General features: G+C 37.7%; 1 protein-coding gene across 1 annotated transcript in view; it reads right to left on the bottom strand.

Annotated features, from left to right (window-relative positions):
* Window positions 1–13531, bottom strand: part of LOC123705085 (G-protein-signaling modulator 2) — a 43740-nt gene extending 30209 nt beyond the window's left edge. Inside the window, exons 1-7 of the mRNA XM_045653701.1 lie at window positions 13303–13531; window positions 11061–11290; window positions 10460–10738; window positions 9981–10220; window positions 6692–6956; window positions 6162–6341; window positions 4255–4457 (exon numbers count right to left, since the gene is read on the bottom strand). Coding sequence (XP_045509657.1) covers window positions 4255–4457; window positions 6162–6341; window positions 6692–6956; window positions 9981–10220; window positions 10460–10738; window positions 11061–11290; window positions 13303–13347 — 1442 coding nt within the window. The 5' untranslated portion in view covers window positions 13348–13531. The remainder of the gene's footprint in view (window positions 1–4254; window positions 4458–6161; window positions 6342–6691; window positions 6957–9980; window positions 10221–10459; window positions 10739–11060; window positions 11291–13302) is intronic.
* Between the last annotated feature and the right edge of the window lie 3295 nt (window positions 13532–16826).

The following is a 16826-nucleotide window of genomic DNA, read 5'->3' as shown; positions in this document are numbered from 1 at the left end:
AGTATATTACTTGTAGTATTTTTGGTATTACTTTTCACTATTTTGCATTCGGTAAATAAGGAGAACTTTTGATTACCGCCAAAAGTGGCCACATTTGGCGGTAATCAAAAGTTCTCTAGAATAATGAACAGTTAGAATAGTGAAAAGTAATACCAAAAATACTACAAGTAATATACTAGCAAAGTACCGAGCTAGATTTTTTAAATTTGATCTGGTTAAGGAGTAAAAAAATAAAATGTTCGGTGGCGCTAGTTTCGGTGGTGTAGGCCTCTTAATATTATTACGGCGCCGCCGCCGCCGGCGATATAACCGAATTAAAAAACTGCAAAATACACCACGAATGTGGATTGATCCTTTGCTATTATTTTGCCATACGGAATATTATTTTGCTATTATTTTGCGTTCGGTTCTTTGACTGACTGCACACTAACTGTATGCAGTAGCGGTGGACAGCATGCGGCGACGCTACCCGACTTCAGCCGACCGCGCGAAGTTGAACGCGCGACTGTATGCAGTTGATATTGACTTCACTCGACTGCAGCCGACTGCGTGCAGTTGATATCATGACAGCATGAAGTCGAACACACAACTGCTTGCAGTTATATATATCGACCGCGCGCAGTTGCTGCGATGCAGTCTGTCTGATGGCACCCTTACACTAAATTTTTTTCCAACCCCGATAAAGAAGTTTCACTTCAAAAAGGACAACAATAATATTTCGATATTGTAGACGTAGAGACCTGGATGGGCCAAACAAACATTTATTTGGAGCCCCCGTACAACAATATGGTTGAAATGCGTGACCTAGAAAGGAAAGCTCCACAATACATGAATACAGGTTGTTTTACAAAACATCGCTGACCCGAAAAATCGTATTTAGTTCACGTTATAAAGACTTAAAGTCAGTCTATAAAAAACTTAGTTATATATTATGTCATCGTTAAATTACCTACTATAGTAGAGCCATTTTAATAGGCAACATTTGACAGTTCAACAAAATTCAACAACGTAACCTAGTAACGACGACATAGTATAACACTTGTTTATCATGATATTTCGTTTTGTTAGAACTGAACATTTGCTTAACTTTTTTCAATTACGATTACATATTTATAATAATAATGACCGATACAAGTAATTTTAAGATTTCATTTTAATGATAAACCATCCTAAACATAATAAACAATTTCTGAATTGAAGAACCGACGTCGCTACAATTTTGTGTCAAAAAACCTTTTTTCTTTTTAAATACTAGAGACGTTACTCTAAAAATCGAAATCTGACATCTAGAATCGAATGCATTGATTACTTGTGAATAAAAATCATCATAAATTAATAAATTCGATTGACAAAATAATGTTTCAAATCCGTATCGATTAATACACTTTAATCGATGTTTTTAAGCAGGTTACCTCTCTTCGAAGATAAAATTGATAGACGTCAAATGTTGCCTATTAAATTGGCTCGACTATAATTTCGTATTGCCATAGTATTAGGGCTACACGCGCTATATGGATAAAGAAAATTTTCAATGCCAGCTTCCTTTTGTGTCAAAGCGACAATATGCTTACGACAAGGACCTGAGTAGTGCAGCCGAGTTTTATCCGTCCTTGCATTTCTAAGGTTTTAACTCATCAGCTTATTATCAATTTACATTAACATTTTGCATACAGAAAACTAGGGCATAAATCAGGAATTCGAAAACGACCTATTCAATAAACACCACTACATTTTAGAATGTAGAAATAAATTCTAAACGTTCCATGGACTGAAAAATAATCCCCAAAACGATTAGTATTATGCAGTTGCATATTGGATAGATGTCAATTCCTCAAAAGGAGATTAGCTATGGGCCAGCATCGCTGATCCCTTTCGCTTTATTGATCTGCGTCTATCTGCGAATATTGCATACGCAAGGCTAGGATTCATCATGTTATGGGTTACCTTGTTACGTTCTTATATTGATCGGGAGCTTTTAAAACGTAAATATAAATTAAAATTTAAAGGGTAATAGGGAATGAGTACTCTTTTCGAGTAGTCTGTCTCTGCAGTGAGAACATATTAATATGATTAGGCTATCCGTGAATTTCGTATTTATGGGACAATTATTATAACAAAAGGATTTCAATGTATAATATAATATTATGACCTGATACGACTACAACAAATATAAAACGAGTTTTCATTTTGTACAACTAAGCAATAAATATTCACAATCCGACTACTGTTTGATTTATTATTACTTATTTAAAAAAAAACCGGCCAAGTGCGAGTCGGACTCGCGCACGAAGGGTTCCGTAATATGGGTGGTCCTCAATATATATATTTTTTTACTTTTTAGTATTTGTTGTTAGCGGCAACTGAAATAGATTATTTTTGAAATTTTCGGGTTTCTAGCTATCACGGATTATGAGATAAAGCCTGGAGACAGACAGACAGACAACGAAGTCTCAGCAACCCTAAAAATGTATCTTTTCTGTAGACTGTACTTTACAAATGAACTATTTGTACAGTAACACACTCTAACATTTGTTAGCCCACTACACTAGCTAAATATACTATTTAATACCCTCTTGAACTCCATAATAATTATAATAGCTTTGACTTTGATAAACTAATTATAGTAACCTTGAATTATATCTCTATTTAGTAAAGCGCCATCTATGGACAAAATGGGAACAACGTCAAATTTACATGTCCTGCACCATGCATTGCATTTTATTACAATAAAAACTCAGAAACGAACCGTGCATTTTTATGTCATTTGCGTACAGTTTGAAGAGATGGCGCATTTGATGACTTCACAATGTAAAATTGGTCTATTCATGTATTAGATATTTGTACCTATATTTTTCTCGTCTTTTAGGTGGTATTTAATGAATGGTATAGTTTGAGGAGGTTATAACTAATGTATACGATATGTATATTATCGAATTTGTTTAAGAAAATAAAGAGTAAGTACACATCATGAATATGAAGAGGGCAGTTGGATGATGGTTACCTATAGCGTTAAATTTGTATGATGATTTTCGTATGAACTAAGACTGGGTTATTTCGACCATTGAACTAAAAACTGGTAAAGAAACCAGACATATTTCAAAGATGCGATTCATTGAAACGATTATCATTTTACCATAATAATCAAAATATACCCGTAACATTCTAGTGGATCTAAATAGTTATGCGAATCAAAGCGTACTTGAAAGCGAATTCGTCGCGCTATATTTTATAAAACTAATACGCAACGTGTTTTGTGTAGTTTAGTATCGTGATATTCTATACATATATCTTCAAATCTAATCGCAAAGAAAACATTGCTCAACTACACCAGACACACCCACTCCATCAAAGTGCATCTGCTACTCTACTCTAACGATACACACGCCCTACGACTATCACTAAGTGACACTAACTGCCGATCCCTAGCCCAAACAACCTGCACTACACACGGCACAAATCGCTACCCCCAAGAACCCCCACTACACTTGCTTACATTGCTACCCTTCCCGTCCAACAACCCGTACTACACACGACACCAACTTGCGACTCTCAATCGGCGTGACTTGATCTACGATTTAAATACTTTTACAATAAAGAAATTCTAATTTTGTTCTTCTCTGCCAAACCTTCTAAATCAAAATTTCTATTCTGGTATTGTAGGTATAACGCCGTACATTAAATAAACGAATCTTCAATGGCGGCGCTTATCATTCCCTCTCGCTTACACACGACCGTACGGCACGCAAAAAAAAAAAGGGAAAAGTAAAATCACTAAATAATAGTTTTTATCATAAATTTACAATGACAATTATGTATTTGCGAAAGTAAATAATGTTTTATTGGAATTTGACAAAATAAGTTCTTTGGGAAAAGTTGTTCAGTTTTATGGGCTCATTACAAGTATTATGGGGATTTTGTTACATTCTGTGTACGTAAATATGATAATTCATATAAATACACAAATACCATAACAAAAAAGTTTGTCAACAAACAATTTGAAATAATTAATAAAATAATTATCCATTTACGTTATTTTTAATTTCTTTTTTGCTGACCTTAACATATGACAGTGTCAGCTTTGGCCGCCATTGAAGATTCGTTTCTTTAATGTACGGCGTTATACCTATATCGACTGTTTCATTTTCAACTAGCTATGTTGGGGGGATAAAACTTAACATGAAATTGCGCCGCGAGCTGAAAAAGATTTGGAACCCCTGCATTAGACTGCTATACTACCCACTACACAACACTAACTTGTTATCCCTCGCCCGGTTCTCCTTGTCCAGCTCGGCCCGCTGCTCGTCCATACGCTGCGACTGACAGCGCGCCACCAGCTCCATGAACACGTCTGCGGGCTGCTCCCCCTCCTCGGACTCGCCTCGCGTCAGCTCCGCGTTCGCTTCGCTCGCGTCGCCGTCACGCTTTTCCGCTTCTTTCTTTTTCGCGTCCGGCGTTATCTGATAGAGTTGTATTGTTAAGTGATTTGTGAAGTTTTCTTGTTCTGTACAAATCGATGACCAATTTTAATTTGTAAAATAATATGTAATACATAATTGATTTAAATAGTTTATCAATAATTATGAAAAATACATTTATAGTGCATAAATAACAACATAATTAAAACAAAAGAAATTGCATTGAAAACTTTTCTTCTTTAATAAATCTGTAATAAGAAATTTTAAAGACTGATAATGAGTTGGATTATATTTCCTAGTTTCTATGAAATCTGATATGCTTTAGAATCTAGATCGTATCGGATTTCAGAGCTTATCGGTTTACATTTAATTATATTTCATCAAGAGATTAATGAAATATAATCAATCTTATTAAAAAATCTATATTCATAAATAAGAAATGATAATACGTTAAAAAAATAACAACATTTAACGTTGAACGGTGTACGAGTGCGTAGAGTGAGCACGCAAGCGTGCGTACAGTATAGTATGTTGGTTTTGTGTATTCTGGTATGGCATTTGTTTAAACTTAAAAATATAATCCAGGCGTTATAGGCAGTAGGCACATGTGCGAGTCCACAAGACACACACTTTTCACAACAATGTTTGTAAAAACATGTTTTCGGAAACTGTACATGTTACAGATATCAAAGTTTATGTTTATTTGTATTCCGGATCAAGAAAGCTGTTGCACACATTTATTAACGCTTGCTGATGCAGTTAAAGGACCCTTTTTCAAACTTTTTTCCAAGTAAATTAAAATTCTTAAGCTGTTTATTTAAAAAACTATAAGAATAAATAAAAAAAATTGATAGAGTACACATTTCTGTTTCTTTTAAAATTTTTTACCTCATCATTTATTTAAAATTAAATCTTTGGTATTTATTTATTTATTTATAATTATAGAATTTCCAACAAAGGACACAGTTCACGTTTATTACATCTTATTAAAATACATAATCTACTGTACCTTTAATTACAGGAAATTACAGCGTACAACATACGTTCAATGTTCATTACAATTCAACTACAATTTGTCATTTTATTAAAAAAATATTAGGTATATAACAATAATAATTAAAGAGCCATTATATAAATCAAACAAGCATTACTATTTATTTTGTTTTCTTTTATTTTCACAATGTTGTAGCTGCTGCTTATCTATACTAATATTATAAAGAGGAAAGGTTTGTTCGTATGTATGTATGGTTTTCACGAATAAACTACTGAACCGATTACAATGAAATTTAGCATACATATAGAGGGTAACTTGGATTAACACATAAGATAGATTTTATCCCAGAAATCCCACGGCAATGGGAACTATGCGGGTTTTCCTTTTAAAACGCAGGCGAAGCCGCAGGCGGAAATCTAGTATCATATAATAATGAATGCTTGTGTTTACTCTTTCTATTTAATTTCGAATGATTTACGAATGATGGTATCTGTATACATTTTTTGCACAGCAAAAGACATTGAAATTGGCTAAGATTTAAGTTTGTATATGTGTGTGCTGATGTTGCTCCATGCTTGATCGGCGCATTGTGCATGTTTGCTGTGTGTGTATTTGTGTGCTAGAGTGGGTGTCATGTGCGTGTCTAAGTGTGCGCTAGTTTGCGTGGTGGGTGTTTGTCACCGGTATGAGCGATTGCTCCGCGCTCTATACATGAGTATATACGTGTAGGTGTCCCGAGTGGTGTGTGTCACCTGTATGAGCGAGAGCTGCTCCATGCTCTGCCTGCGCACACGCAGCGCGCTGAAGGGCGTGCGGGGCGGTGCGGGGGCGGGCGCGGGGCCGGCCGCCGCGGCCTCCACCGGCAGACCCAGCACCTTGCACAGGTCGCCGATGTTCATCTGCGCTGTTGCCATGCCCAACACGTCGCCCAGCTGAGGAATAAACAAGGTACTATAATTTTTAAGGATTAATTATTTAAAAAGGAGATTCATCAAGAAACTTAATATTTAGGTATATAATCGCACAAAGCGATAATCAGAGGAAGATTTCATAAAAAGTACTTTTAAGCAATTCATAAATCTATTACAGCATTCTGTGATTGAAAAATTGCGTGTGATTAAAGCATCATTTAAAAAAACGTATGGTTCACCGAAGCAGTTGATTTTTTTTAACACTACATGTGAGAAACTTAGTAATTTTGGTACTTTATTTTCTTTAATTAACAAATAACAAGGGTATCAATTTTGTTTTATGTGCAGTAACACTGTCCTTCGTGGCTCACCTCCTTGGATATGTTATAATGCTCCTTGGCATAGTAGAGCGCCTTCTCGTGGTTGCCGAGCGCGGCGTGCGCGTTGCCGAGCGACCAGCAGGCGCGGCCCTCGCCCACGCGGTCGCGCAGGCCGCGCGCCGCCGCCAGGTGCCGCGCGTGGTACTCCTCGGCCGCGCGGTACTCGCGCAGCAGCGTGTACGTGTTGCCCAGCGAGTAGCACGCCTGCGCTTCCACCGCCGCGTCGCCCAGCTCCTCGGCCAGCGCCAGGGTGCGTCTGCACACGCATTACACAATACTGCTTCAATATGCCCACAACGTAACTGATTGTACTTAGTTCATTTCGCTAACATTGCATACTAACATTGTCACACTTAGTTTATTTCGCTTAAATTGCATAGTAAGTTTGAAGTAACAAAGTTAGATTTATTCATATACTAGCATACTAATATGCAAGACGAGATTTTTTTGTCTAAAGAGGTAGCAATTAAATCGCTAATTCACCCCTTTACAGATAGATTACCAAAACTAAAGGAAACAATTCAAGTCGTGGTTTTATTAGTACAGTTGGTATGGTGTATTCATAAAACCACCAATTGAATTGTTTCTTTTCAGACTACGACTCAAGCAAGCAAACACCAAATTATACGCCAAGATAGAATCCTAGGTCGACTAGACAAAAAAGAGCACACAATAAATCAATAGTTAACATCGCATTGGAATAATATTGCAAGTAGCAACCAGAAATATTTCAAAATAAAAAGTTACATTTAATGCAAATAACTTCGCATTGTGGTAATACAATGTATAAAAAATAATAATAACAAAAAAAATCTGTGGAAACAATATTTGAGATTCAACATTTTCATAGTTTTAAAAAGCAACAATACAAGATATATCTAATTTCACGCTTTATGCATACTTTTGTTCACATTTAAAAATTAAATAAGCTGTCACAATGCAATACAAAACAGAACATTCGCAAATTATTATACTTATAAATATAAAGGAGATCGTGGATTCGATAACAGTATAAACAGGTTAATGTTAAAGAAGCGTTCGTCGGGTCGTTAATATTCGGGTACAGGTAAGTATAAATACCCGTGTTGATACAGAAAGATTCCATAAATAGTATACACTAGATTTCCACCCGCGGCTTCGCCCGCGTTTGCAAAGGAAAACCCGCATAGTTCCCGTTTCCGTGGGATTTCCGGGATAAAAACTATCCTATGTGTTAATCCAAGTTACCCTCTATATGTGTGCTAAATTTCATAGTAATTGGTTCAGTAGTTTTAACGTGAAAGAGTAACAAACATCCACACATCCATACTTACAAACTTTCGCCTTTATAATATATATTAAGAAAGATATTAGATTAGATTCCAATCAACTCGCATATGCAGTTTAAAACAATTGCAATAATTATTTCTACTGATTATTATTAAATTACTTCTATACCACAAATAATTTTTCCACAATCCCGTCCCTTCAGACAGTGAGAATTATAGTTCCTTTAGTCCGATATTCTTCAAATATAATCATAGAATCCGATGACACGCCTTATTTTTACTACAAAAATATTAGTTACTAGCTTCCGCCCGCGACTCCATCCGCGGAGAAAAATTAAGATTAATTTTTTTCTTCGTATTTTTCCAGGAGAAAAAGTATCCCATTTTATGCCCAGGGTAATAAGGTTAAATGAATGAAACTTGGTATAATTATCCAAGTTTCATTCAAATCGAACCTAAATTAGTTTTCACGTGATGTGTGAACATATAGACAGACAGGAAAAAAATTTTTTAATCACATATTTGGGTTTGGTACCGATCCAGTAACACCCCCTGCTATTAATTTTTTCAATTTCTTCAATGTACAGAATTGACCTTTCTACATACTGATTTATCATATATAATAGATATAGATTATAGATATATACTAGCTTACCGTCCGCGACTACGCCCGCTTTCTCTTAAACGATTTGAGATATAAAATTTTACTCTCAAGTCAAGAGTCTCAATCTCTCAAGTTGGATCGAACTGCACATGGAGTGCGAATTTTATTATAATCGGTTATGTGGTTTAGTAGTCCATTGAGGACAAACATTGTGACACGAGATTTATATATATATTAATATACTAGCATTCCGCCCGCGGCTTCGCCCGCGTTTAAAAAAACCCGCATAGTTCCCGTTCCTGTGGGATTTCCGGGATATACATATATGTTTATCCAAGTTACCCTCTATATATGTATACTAAATTTCAATGTAATCTTCAGTAGTATTTGCGTGAAAGAGTGAGTAGGTACATCCATCCTCACAAACTTTCGCATTTATTATAAGTATTACATTTCCCAACGTGTAGAATCAACAAAGCTAAAAACAGTGTAATATTTATGGCTATTAAAATATTATATAATATTAAATAATACATCATTTATTTTGATAAGGGTTAATACCAAGGTACAAATAAAGAGCTTTTTGTAGCGGTGGTATTTTAATTTCTTTTTTTCAATAAAAAAACGCTTATTGTGACATGACTGTAATAGTTAGAGATATGCTGCCGCTGATTTTTTGTAGACAATGGTGTGTTCTAAAAAAATGTAGTATATCATTTTGTTCTATCATCAACAGTTTTCGCAGCGCACGCGATGTAAGGTAGTTTTTTGATATTTTTTTCACACCTTGGATTACGTTATCGTAATTTTAGTAAGGATGCCTATTTTTTTTGAAAATGAAATATAGCCTATGTCACTCAGAAATGATGTAGCTTTCCAACAGTGAAAGAATTTTTCAAATCTGCCAAGTAGTTTCGGAGCCTATTCAATTCATACAAACAAACAAACAAAAAATCAAACCTTTCCTCTTTATAATATTTGTATAGATATATTTTGGTCAAACTTCACTTGCATAATATATGAAGAATTTAAATCGCCTTGCGCATACTTAATTTGCAAATATTTAGTGTTGCGTGCATACTATATCCAGTAGGTTTGCAATTTTAATCTGCTTGCAGATAACCATTAATTTTGTTTCTATGCATCACATATTGATATTGCATTGGGCGGGACGTCACACGCACTATTAATTTCCGAAATACCCTTCCCGTAATCCATGAAGTTGGAAATGTGGCAGGAGTAACAAACTATTAAGGTTCTAAAACAAATCTATGCGAGCAGCGCTACCTGCACGCAGATGGTTGCCGTTACTATCACGCAGACTTGTGTTCTATCCAAATACCCGTAGTTACCAGTGTTCCTGCAACTGGACTATCGAGTCGACGCCAGCACCTGGTGACTCACTCACTTGTAGTGCTCGGCCGCGTTCTCGAACTGGCCGAGGAAGATGTGCGAGTTGCCGAGGTTGCTGTTGGCGCGGCGCTCGGCGGCGCGGTCGCCCACCTCCTGCGCGATACGCAGCCGCTCGCGGTGGTAGCGGATGGCGCGCGCGAAGTCGCCCAGCAAGTAGCACGTGTTGCCCAGGTTGCCGCACGCGCGCCCCATCGCCTGCCGGTCGCCCACGCTGCGCATCAGCTCCAGGTTTTGTCTGCAATACGTATTACACAAGTTCATACAGTGGAAACAAAACTAAGAACATGCTAGCAACGGGTTGAAAATGGACAAAAACATTGAATTCTTGTCTAAATTATATTTCTTTAGATATAACAACCTCTTGGAGGCACATAAATATTATTATTATTTAAACAAACTAAAATATTTTGAAAATTCTTATATATTTTTGACCAATTTTCATTTTAACTTTAATTTTAAAACACAACAACTTACTCATAATACGCAACAGCTTGTAAGAGACACTCCCGCACCTCTTGTGGGAAGTGTCCCGGGTCGTTCTGTCCCACCCGACCCAAGTGCTTGCCCTGCGCGTGGTACACGTTGCCCAGGTTGTACAGCGCTCGGCCCTCGCTGAGCCTGTCGCCTAGAGACCTGGAGATCTCTAGGTGCCGTTTGCAACACTGTATCGCTTCCGCAAACTTTCCCATTACTTTTAATGTGTTACCCAGATTGCCGGACGCTTTTGCTTCACCTAATTTATCATTCATTGACCTGTAAATAGAAAATAATACTGTTGAAATGCTTTTAACAATGAGGTTTAATATGGTTTCTACTTTCTAGAAAGGGAAAATCAGTAAATAATCATTATCCAGCCAAACTAAATAACAGATCTAAAGTACATTGATTTTTAAAAGGTCTTTTGATAGTTACAATGTGCTTTTTGCACTAAAAGAAACGCTATTTATGGCGCATAAGTAGGGCACTTTAAACAATCTAATGAGGTCACCTCATGACCCGAGAAATGTTATTTGAATCCTTTGATGTTGCATATTATATTATCTGGTTGAAATTAGGTCATTGTTCCATAGCTCACCTAGCTAACGTCAGGTCATGCTTATGATACAGCATGGCCTTATTATAATCTCCTAAATAGAAATACGCGTTGCCCAACTGGCTGTAAATCGCGCTGAGCGTGCGCAGGTCGTCTGTGCCGGCTTGTATCGCCGCCTGGAAGAACGCCACCCCTGCGCGGCAGTCACCAGCTTTACATAACCTCTCGCCTTCCAATGCGAGCTCCAAACACATTGAGCCTCCATCGCAACTCTGGAATATGAGATGAGCAATTGAAAACATTTTTGAACGTTGTGAGTTTTTTCAATTGCACAAAGATTATTGAACAAGTTTAGCTGGTGTGTTGTTCCTTTAGCTGGTATTTGTACTTAATAGCAGTAACAATTTAAAATGACCTGAATTTATGAATTGTGAGGAAGAAATTAATGTGACTGTGATGGATTGCAAAAAAAAATCCATTAAAAGTAGGATATCAAAATAACCATTTCATAGATAATTATAAACATAAATGAGTGTAGTAAAATTAATAGACAAACTAAAATATCATCATTGTCTGATTATATAAAATGTGTCCAAACAAAGTTATGCAACAATTTCCTTTGTAAATGTTGAATGCTCATGAAACTGTACATGAAAGGAAGTAGGTCGGCTGATATCAAATTGTAATTGGCCTGGCATTGTTGGATCTCAATCATTATTATTGGTTGGGGTGTCACAATCATTCACTTGCTGCAGTTAACATTGCCAATAGTGTTTATATGTCTCTTATTATAACTACAAGCATTATAATATTATTTACATGTTTTGCTTATACATAGACTATATAATAGTGGAAACACTATTTCTTAAGAAACAACAATAAATCTTCTTGTAGTATCACACTTGTAGTATCTCAGTAGTACCATGTTTTAAGCAAATAAATTTTATTTTATTTTGTATAGTTTAATTAACAATTTCACTGGTATATAAAAACAGAAAAAAAATTGTTGGTGTGTAAATTTGGTAGTAAGCAAATTACTAAGTATAACAAAAACTTCTGTAGTTACAATTAAGGTTTTATTCCCTTAAGAATATTAGAAGATTCACTCAAAGCGTAAAATATTAAAATCATAATGAATAACTGTTTCTCAGTATATGAATGTGCAATGATTCTCAATGCAAGCTGTTGCACAAAGGGTATCTTGTTGAGCCGTCAAGTCTGTCCATGAATATAATGAGCCAGTACAAAATATTAAGTAACATTTAATACCTTTACGCTTCAATTCTTGAGTGTTCATGTTAGTTGAGTTATTGCAGAAAATCATACTACATTGTATAAGTGACATTTGTGTTATATAATTTCATGACATATATTTTAGTTAAGGGCATTAATTATAGATAATGTGTTTGATCAAAACCAATTGACTTATATTTCGGAACAATATTTTTTTCATTTAACACATTGTTATTTTTTTAGAGAAAATAATACACCTATGCACCCAATTTTACGGAGGGACAACAGCTTCCTATGTCTGTTGTACAATAAGATTTATGTTTGTTGATTTATATAATGTTTATATGTATTTATTCTTCTTAAAAGTAAACTGAAGCATGTTAAATGTTTGTGAATCATGACTACTGATTGCAGAGTTCTGACTCATGTAACATGTTCACTGGCTATTTAATAAGAGAATTTATACATTTTTTTTTTATATTCTCAGAAATATAGAGCATCATTAGTTGAAATGTATTTAATGTGATGAAAGTGTTTATTTTACTTTTTTAATTAAAACAATAATGTATTTTTTTTAATTAATATTATTTAATTATTATTTATGAAGTAATAAAAAATAGGAACCTAATTTTAGATGATTAAATTAACTTTTTGTTCAACAAAAACGTTGAATATAAAAAGTTTCAAAACTTTCAATATTCATTACAACACTCGTAAAACTTTTAGTACTTTTGATATTCTATGTTAATAAAATTATTGACCTTACCTTAATAAGATAGAAAGCTTTTTAGCATGGCTGTTTTAATTGAAAAGATAACATTTGACCCAAGTACCCTAGTTAGGCGATTTATAATTAAAAAAGTTTAAAATGCTTTGTCCGTAAATTATAACGGATATTATAGCTGCTTTTGATTTCCGTATTTGGACCCTAACGCATGAGTCAGAGCCCGATCATAGGTAACCAGCAACCACTTTATTACCGCTAAATTAAATCGTGCAATATCAACGTGCTATACACAATGTACATGAACTATCTTCATTCAATATTTACCTGAGCGTCCGTTGAAAGATTCTCAGCACTGGCACTCACAGACATTCTCACACAAAAATTATTTAACAATAAAACTAAAAAGAAATAAGTTACTTCGGTCAGTTAATTCTCATAGTTATTGTTTTGTTATTTATTTGTAAGTTGCAGGGCGTTTACGAATGTTACGGTTGACACAGCACACTACAGCGATGTTTTTTTATATAAATGAAGTGTTGCCGTACTCGGTACATGTCTTTGATGCACTTTAGCAGTCATTGCCATATTTGATATTACTCTACTACCAAAAGTACCAAACATTATGAAGATTATAATAACAAGTAACTATGGAATTAAATCTTATTGCAATTAATATGAGTACATAGTTGTATTATTTTCTTTCTAATATACATAATTATTGATAGATAGTATCAAGAGTCAACGATGTTAATTGTAACAGCGCCATCTGTGATTTAAAAGGGGAACCAGAATGGTTGAATAGATGTTCCTGACATAATGGAGCACCAACAGAGGACACTACTAGTTCAATTCATCATGATTTCGACATTGAATTTTCCATACATTTTGTGTTCAAAGCAAATGTTCGAAGTGACGTCCTCGTTTTGGAATACCATTGTATTCCACATCGAGCTCTGTTTACAGTTTCTAAATGAATTGTTATTAAAATTTGCAATAAATACTAATTATTATTAATATATATCTGCAATAGTTACGGAATAATCGCCTATGCACACTTAACGATTAAACACCCTGTATATGCTACAGTCAAAACCCTGAACCAGTCAATATCCTTATTGACCGGTAAAATTAGTCAATAAGGTAATTGACTAAGGGCGTCGGTTAATATCCTTATTGACTGATTTTATCTGACAAAATCAGTTAATAAGGTTATTGACCGACACCCGTAGCCAATAAACTTATTGACTGATTTAAAGACGTACTGAATAGATTTTAACTCTTAAATCTTTCTGTAATGGGCAAGTAAAATTTACAAATTCGACCCAATAGGTTAGGTTAGGTTTAAACTGCGACCCTCACGCCCAGAACCGACTCGCGCCTAGTACCTACTTGGGTAAGGTTTTAATAAAATAGTATACCTAATAAGGTAATATGAATATTATTGGACTTATTTTAACAGTCACTAATTATTATTTGAGTAGTATTTATGATTAGTAATTTTGGGGGCCGAGTCACCTTCGTCCGTAGGAGTATATCCGGAGTATGGATTCCCTACACGTGGCCCCTGGGTGGTGCTAATCAGGTGACATGGTGGGAGACAATCGTCGCGGCTATAATGACCACCCATCAGCTGAAGCCGTGTCGCCAAGCGTACGCGTTCCGACACGATGAAGCTGATGTAGCCTATGTGAAGACGGGTCGAATCAGTTGCGCTTATACAACCTGGACGATTTGACGCACACTTATGTTGTTGCACCTGGAGACTAGTCATGGAGGGTAGCGGGATCCGAGGCACGGTTCACCGCTGGCCGACCGCTAGTCAGTAGGGGGCCCAAGTAGCGTGCTAGCCACATGTGAAAGGCTGCCCCGCCAACTAGCGAAAAATCCCAAGATGCACCATAGTGCCGGTTGGCGACCGGACGAGAGGGCCCTATGGACATCCTTGGGGGGGCTCGGGCGTCCCCGCAGTCTCCAGACTAGTCCCCATCAGTGTAGCTTCTGAGTGTGTGTCTCAGGTCTAGAAGTATAGCGCCTCGATTCACTGCCGTCTTCACACCTACTTCACTCTTTAATTTATATGAAAAAAGCAAGGTACAAGAATAAAGTTGTACAGCGGCAGCACTCCCTCTCGCTGAAAGTAGACCTCACTAACATCAGAGGTCTACACTCCAACCTCGCTGCAGTCCACTTCCACCTAGAGACTAGCAATCCTTGTATCTTGTTCCTCACGGAGACGCAGATTAGATGTCCGTCTGACTTGGCGTACCTATCCTATCCCGGCTACACCCTGGAGCACAATTTTAAAGCTCGGTCAGGTGTGTGCGCGTACGTCCGAGACGACATCTGTTGTCGGCGTCTCCGGTATCTTGAAGACCCCCATTTTTCCGTATTATGGATGCTGGTGGACACAGGCCCAGAGAAACTTCTCTATGCATGTGTCTACCGAGCGCACAGTGGAGACCAGGAGACGATCAGGCTCACAGAGTACCTAAGTGAGGCGGCGGACGCTGCTCAGCACAAATACCCTTCCGCTCAGCTTGTGTTACTGGGGGATTTTAATGCCCACCACCAGGAGTGGCTATACCCATACCAGTGCACTGACCTCGCTGGGAGAGAGATGCGTAAACTTGCTATAGCATTGAATCTCACCCAGCTGGTTCAAGGAGCGACGCGGGTTCCTGATGTTGAGAGCCATACAGCCAATTGCTTGGACCTTCTGCTGACAACAGATCCAGACCGTTACTCGGTAGCGATTTCCTCGCCGCTTGGCAGCTCCGATCACTGTCTGGTGAAATCTGTATCTGTCTACTCGCCGCCCGATCCCAGTCCTAAGGGCTCTCGGCGCGTGTGGCAATACAAGTCAGCTGATTGGGATGAGATGCGTTCCTTTTTTGCATCATATCCTTGGCGGCCTGTCTGCTTTTCTTCTGAAGACCCTTCGACCTGCGCGGATGCTGTGACTGATGTGTTGCGACAGGGAATGGAGTACTTTATTCCATTCTCTGACGTAGCCATGTCCGGCAAAGCTCAGCCCTGGTTCAGAGCCGATTGCAGACGCGCTGAAGCGCTAAAGCAAGAGGCGTATCTGGCTTGGGTTGACGCTCGACACCGCAAAGCGAGGGATGTATCTGAAAAGAAGAAAGCCTTTAACCGGGCTGCCAAGTCCTGCAAGAAGGCTCTACGGAAAGCTCGATTTGACCACGTTAGCCGTATAGGGAACAAACTGGCTTCTTACCCCTCCGGTAGTAAAGCGTTTTGGTCCCTGGCAAAGTCGGTTGAATCGAATTTCTGCCGCCCCTCACTTCCTCCACTGCTGAAACCTGACGGGACGCTGGCTCACACCGCCGTAGAGAAAGCGAACCTATTTGCTACTCTATTTGCGGAAAATTCTCGTCTGGATCCTGCAAGCGCAAATCCTCCCAGTCTACCTGGATGCGAGGCGAAAATGCCGGAAATTCGCATCCGTCAGACGGAGGTTCTTAAAACGCTGCGGAATCTTGACGTGAATAAAGCCAGTGGCCCTGATGGAATTCCAGCCATAGTTCTTAAAACCTGTGCGCCTGAACTTGCTCCTGTTTTGACACGCCTCTTTCGCCTTTCGTTGACGACTGGAATAGTACCGAAATCATGGAAACTTGCCAACGTGCAGCCTGTGCCCAAAAAAGGCAGTCGTGCCGATCCTTCCAACTACAGGCCAATTTCAGTCACGTCCATACTCTGTAAGACTATGGAACGTGTACTGAATAGCCGGCTCCTGGCACACCTAGAAGCGAACGACCTCCTCAGTGACCGACAATACGGGTTCCGCCGAAACCGGTCTACTGGGGATCTTCTAGCGTACGCCACCT

This window comes from Colias croceus, chromosome Z, assembly GCF_905220415.1.
Source record: "Colias croceus chromosome Z, ilColCroc2.1".
NCBI lineage: Eukaryota > Metazoa > Arthropoda > Insecta > Lepidoptera > Pieridae > Colias > Colias croceus.
Note: the sequence above shows the minus strand (reverse complement) of the source record. Positions and strands in the feature narration are given on the sequence as shown.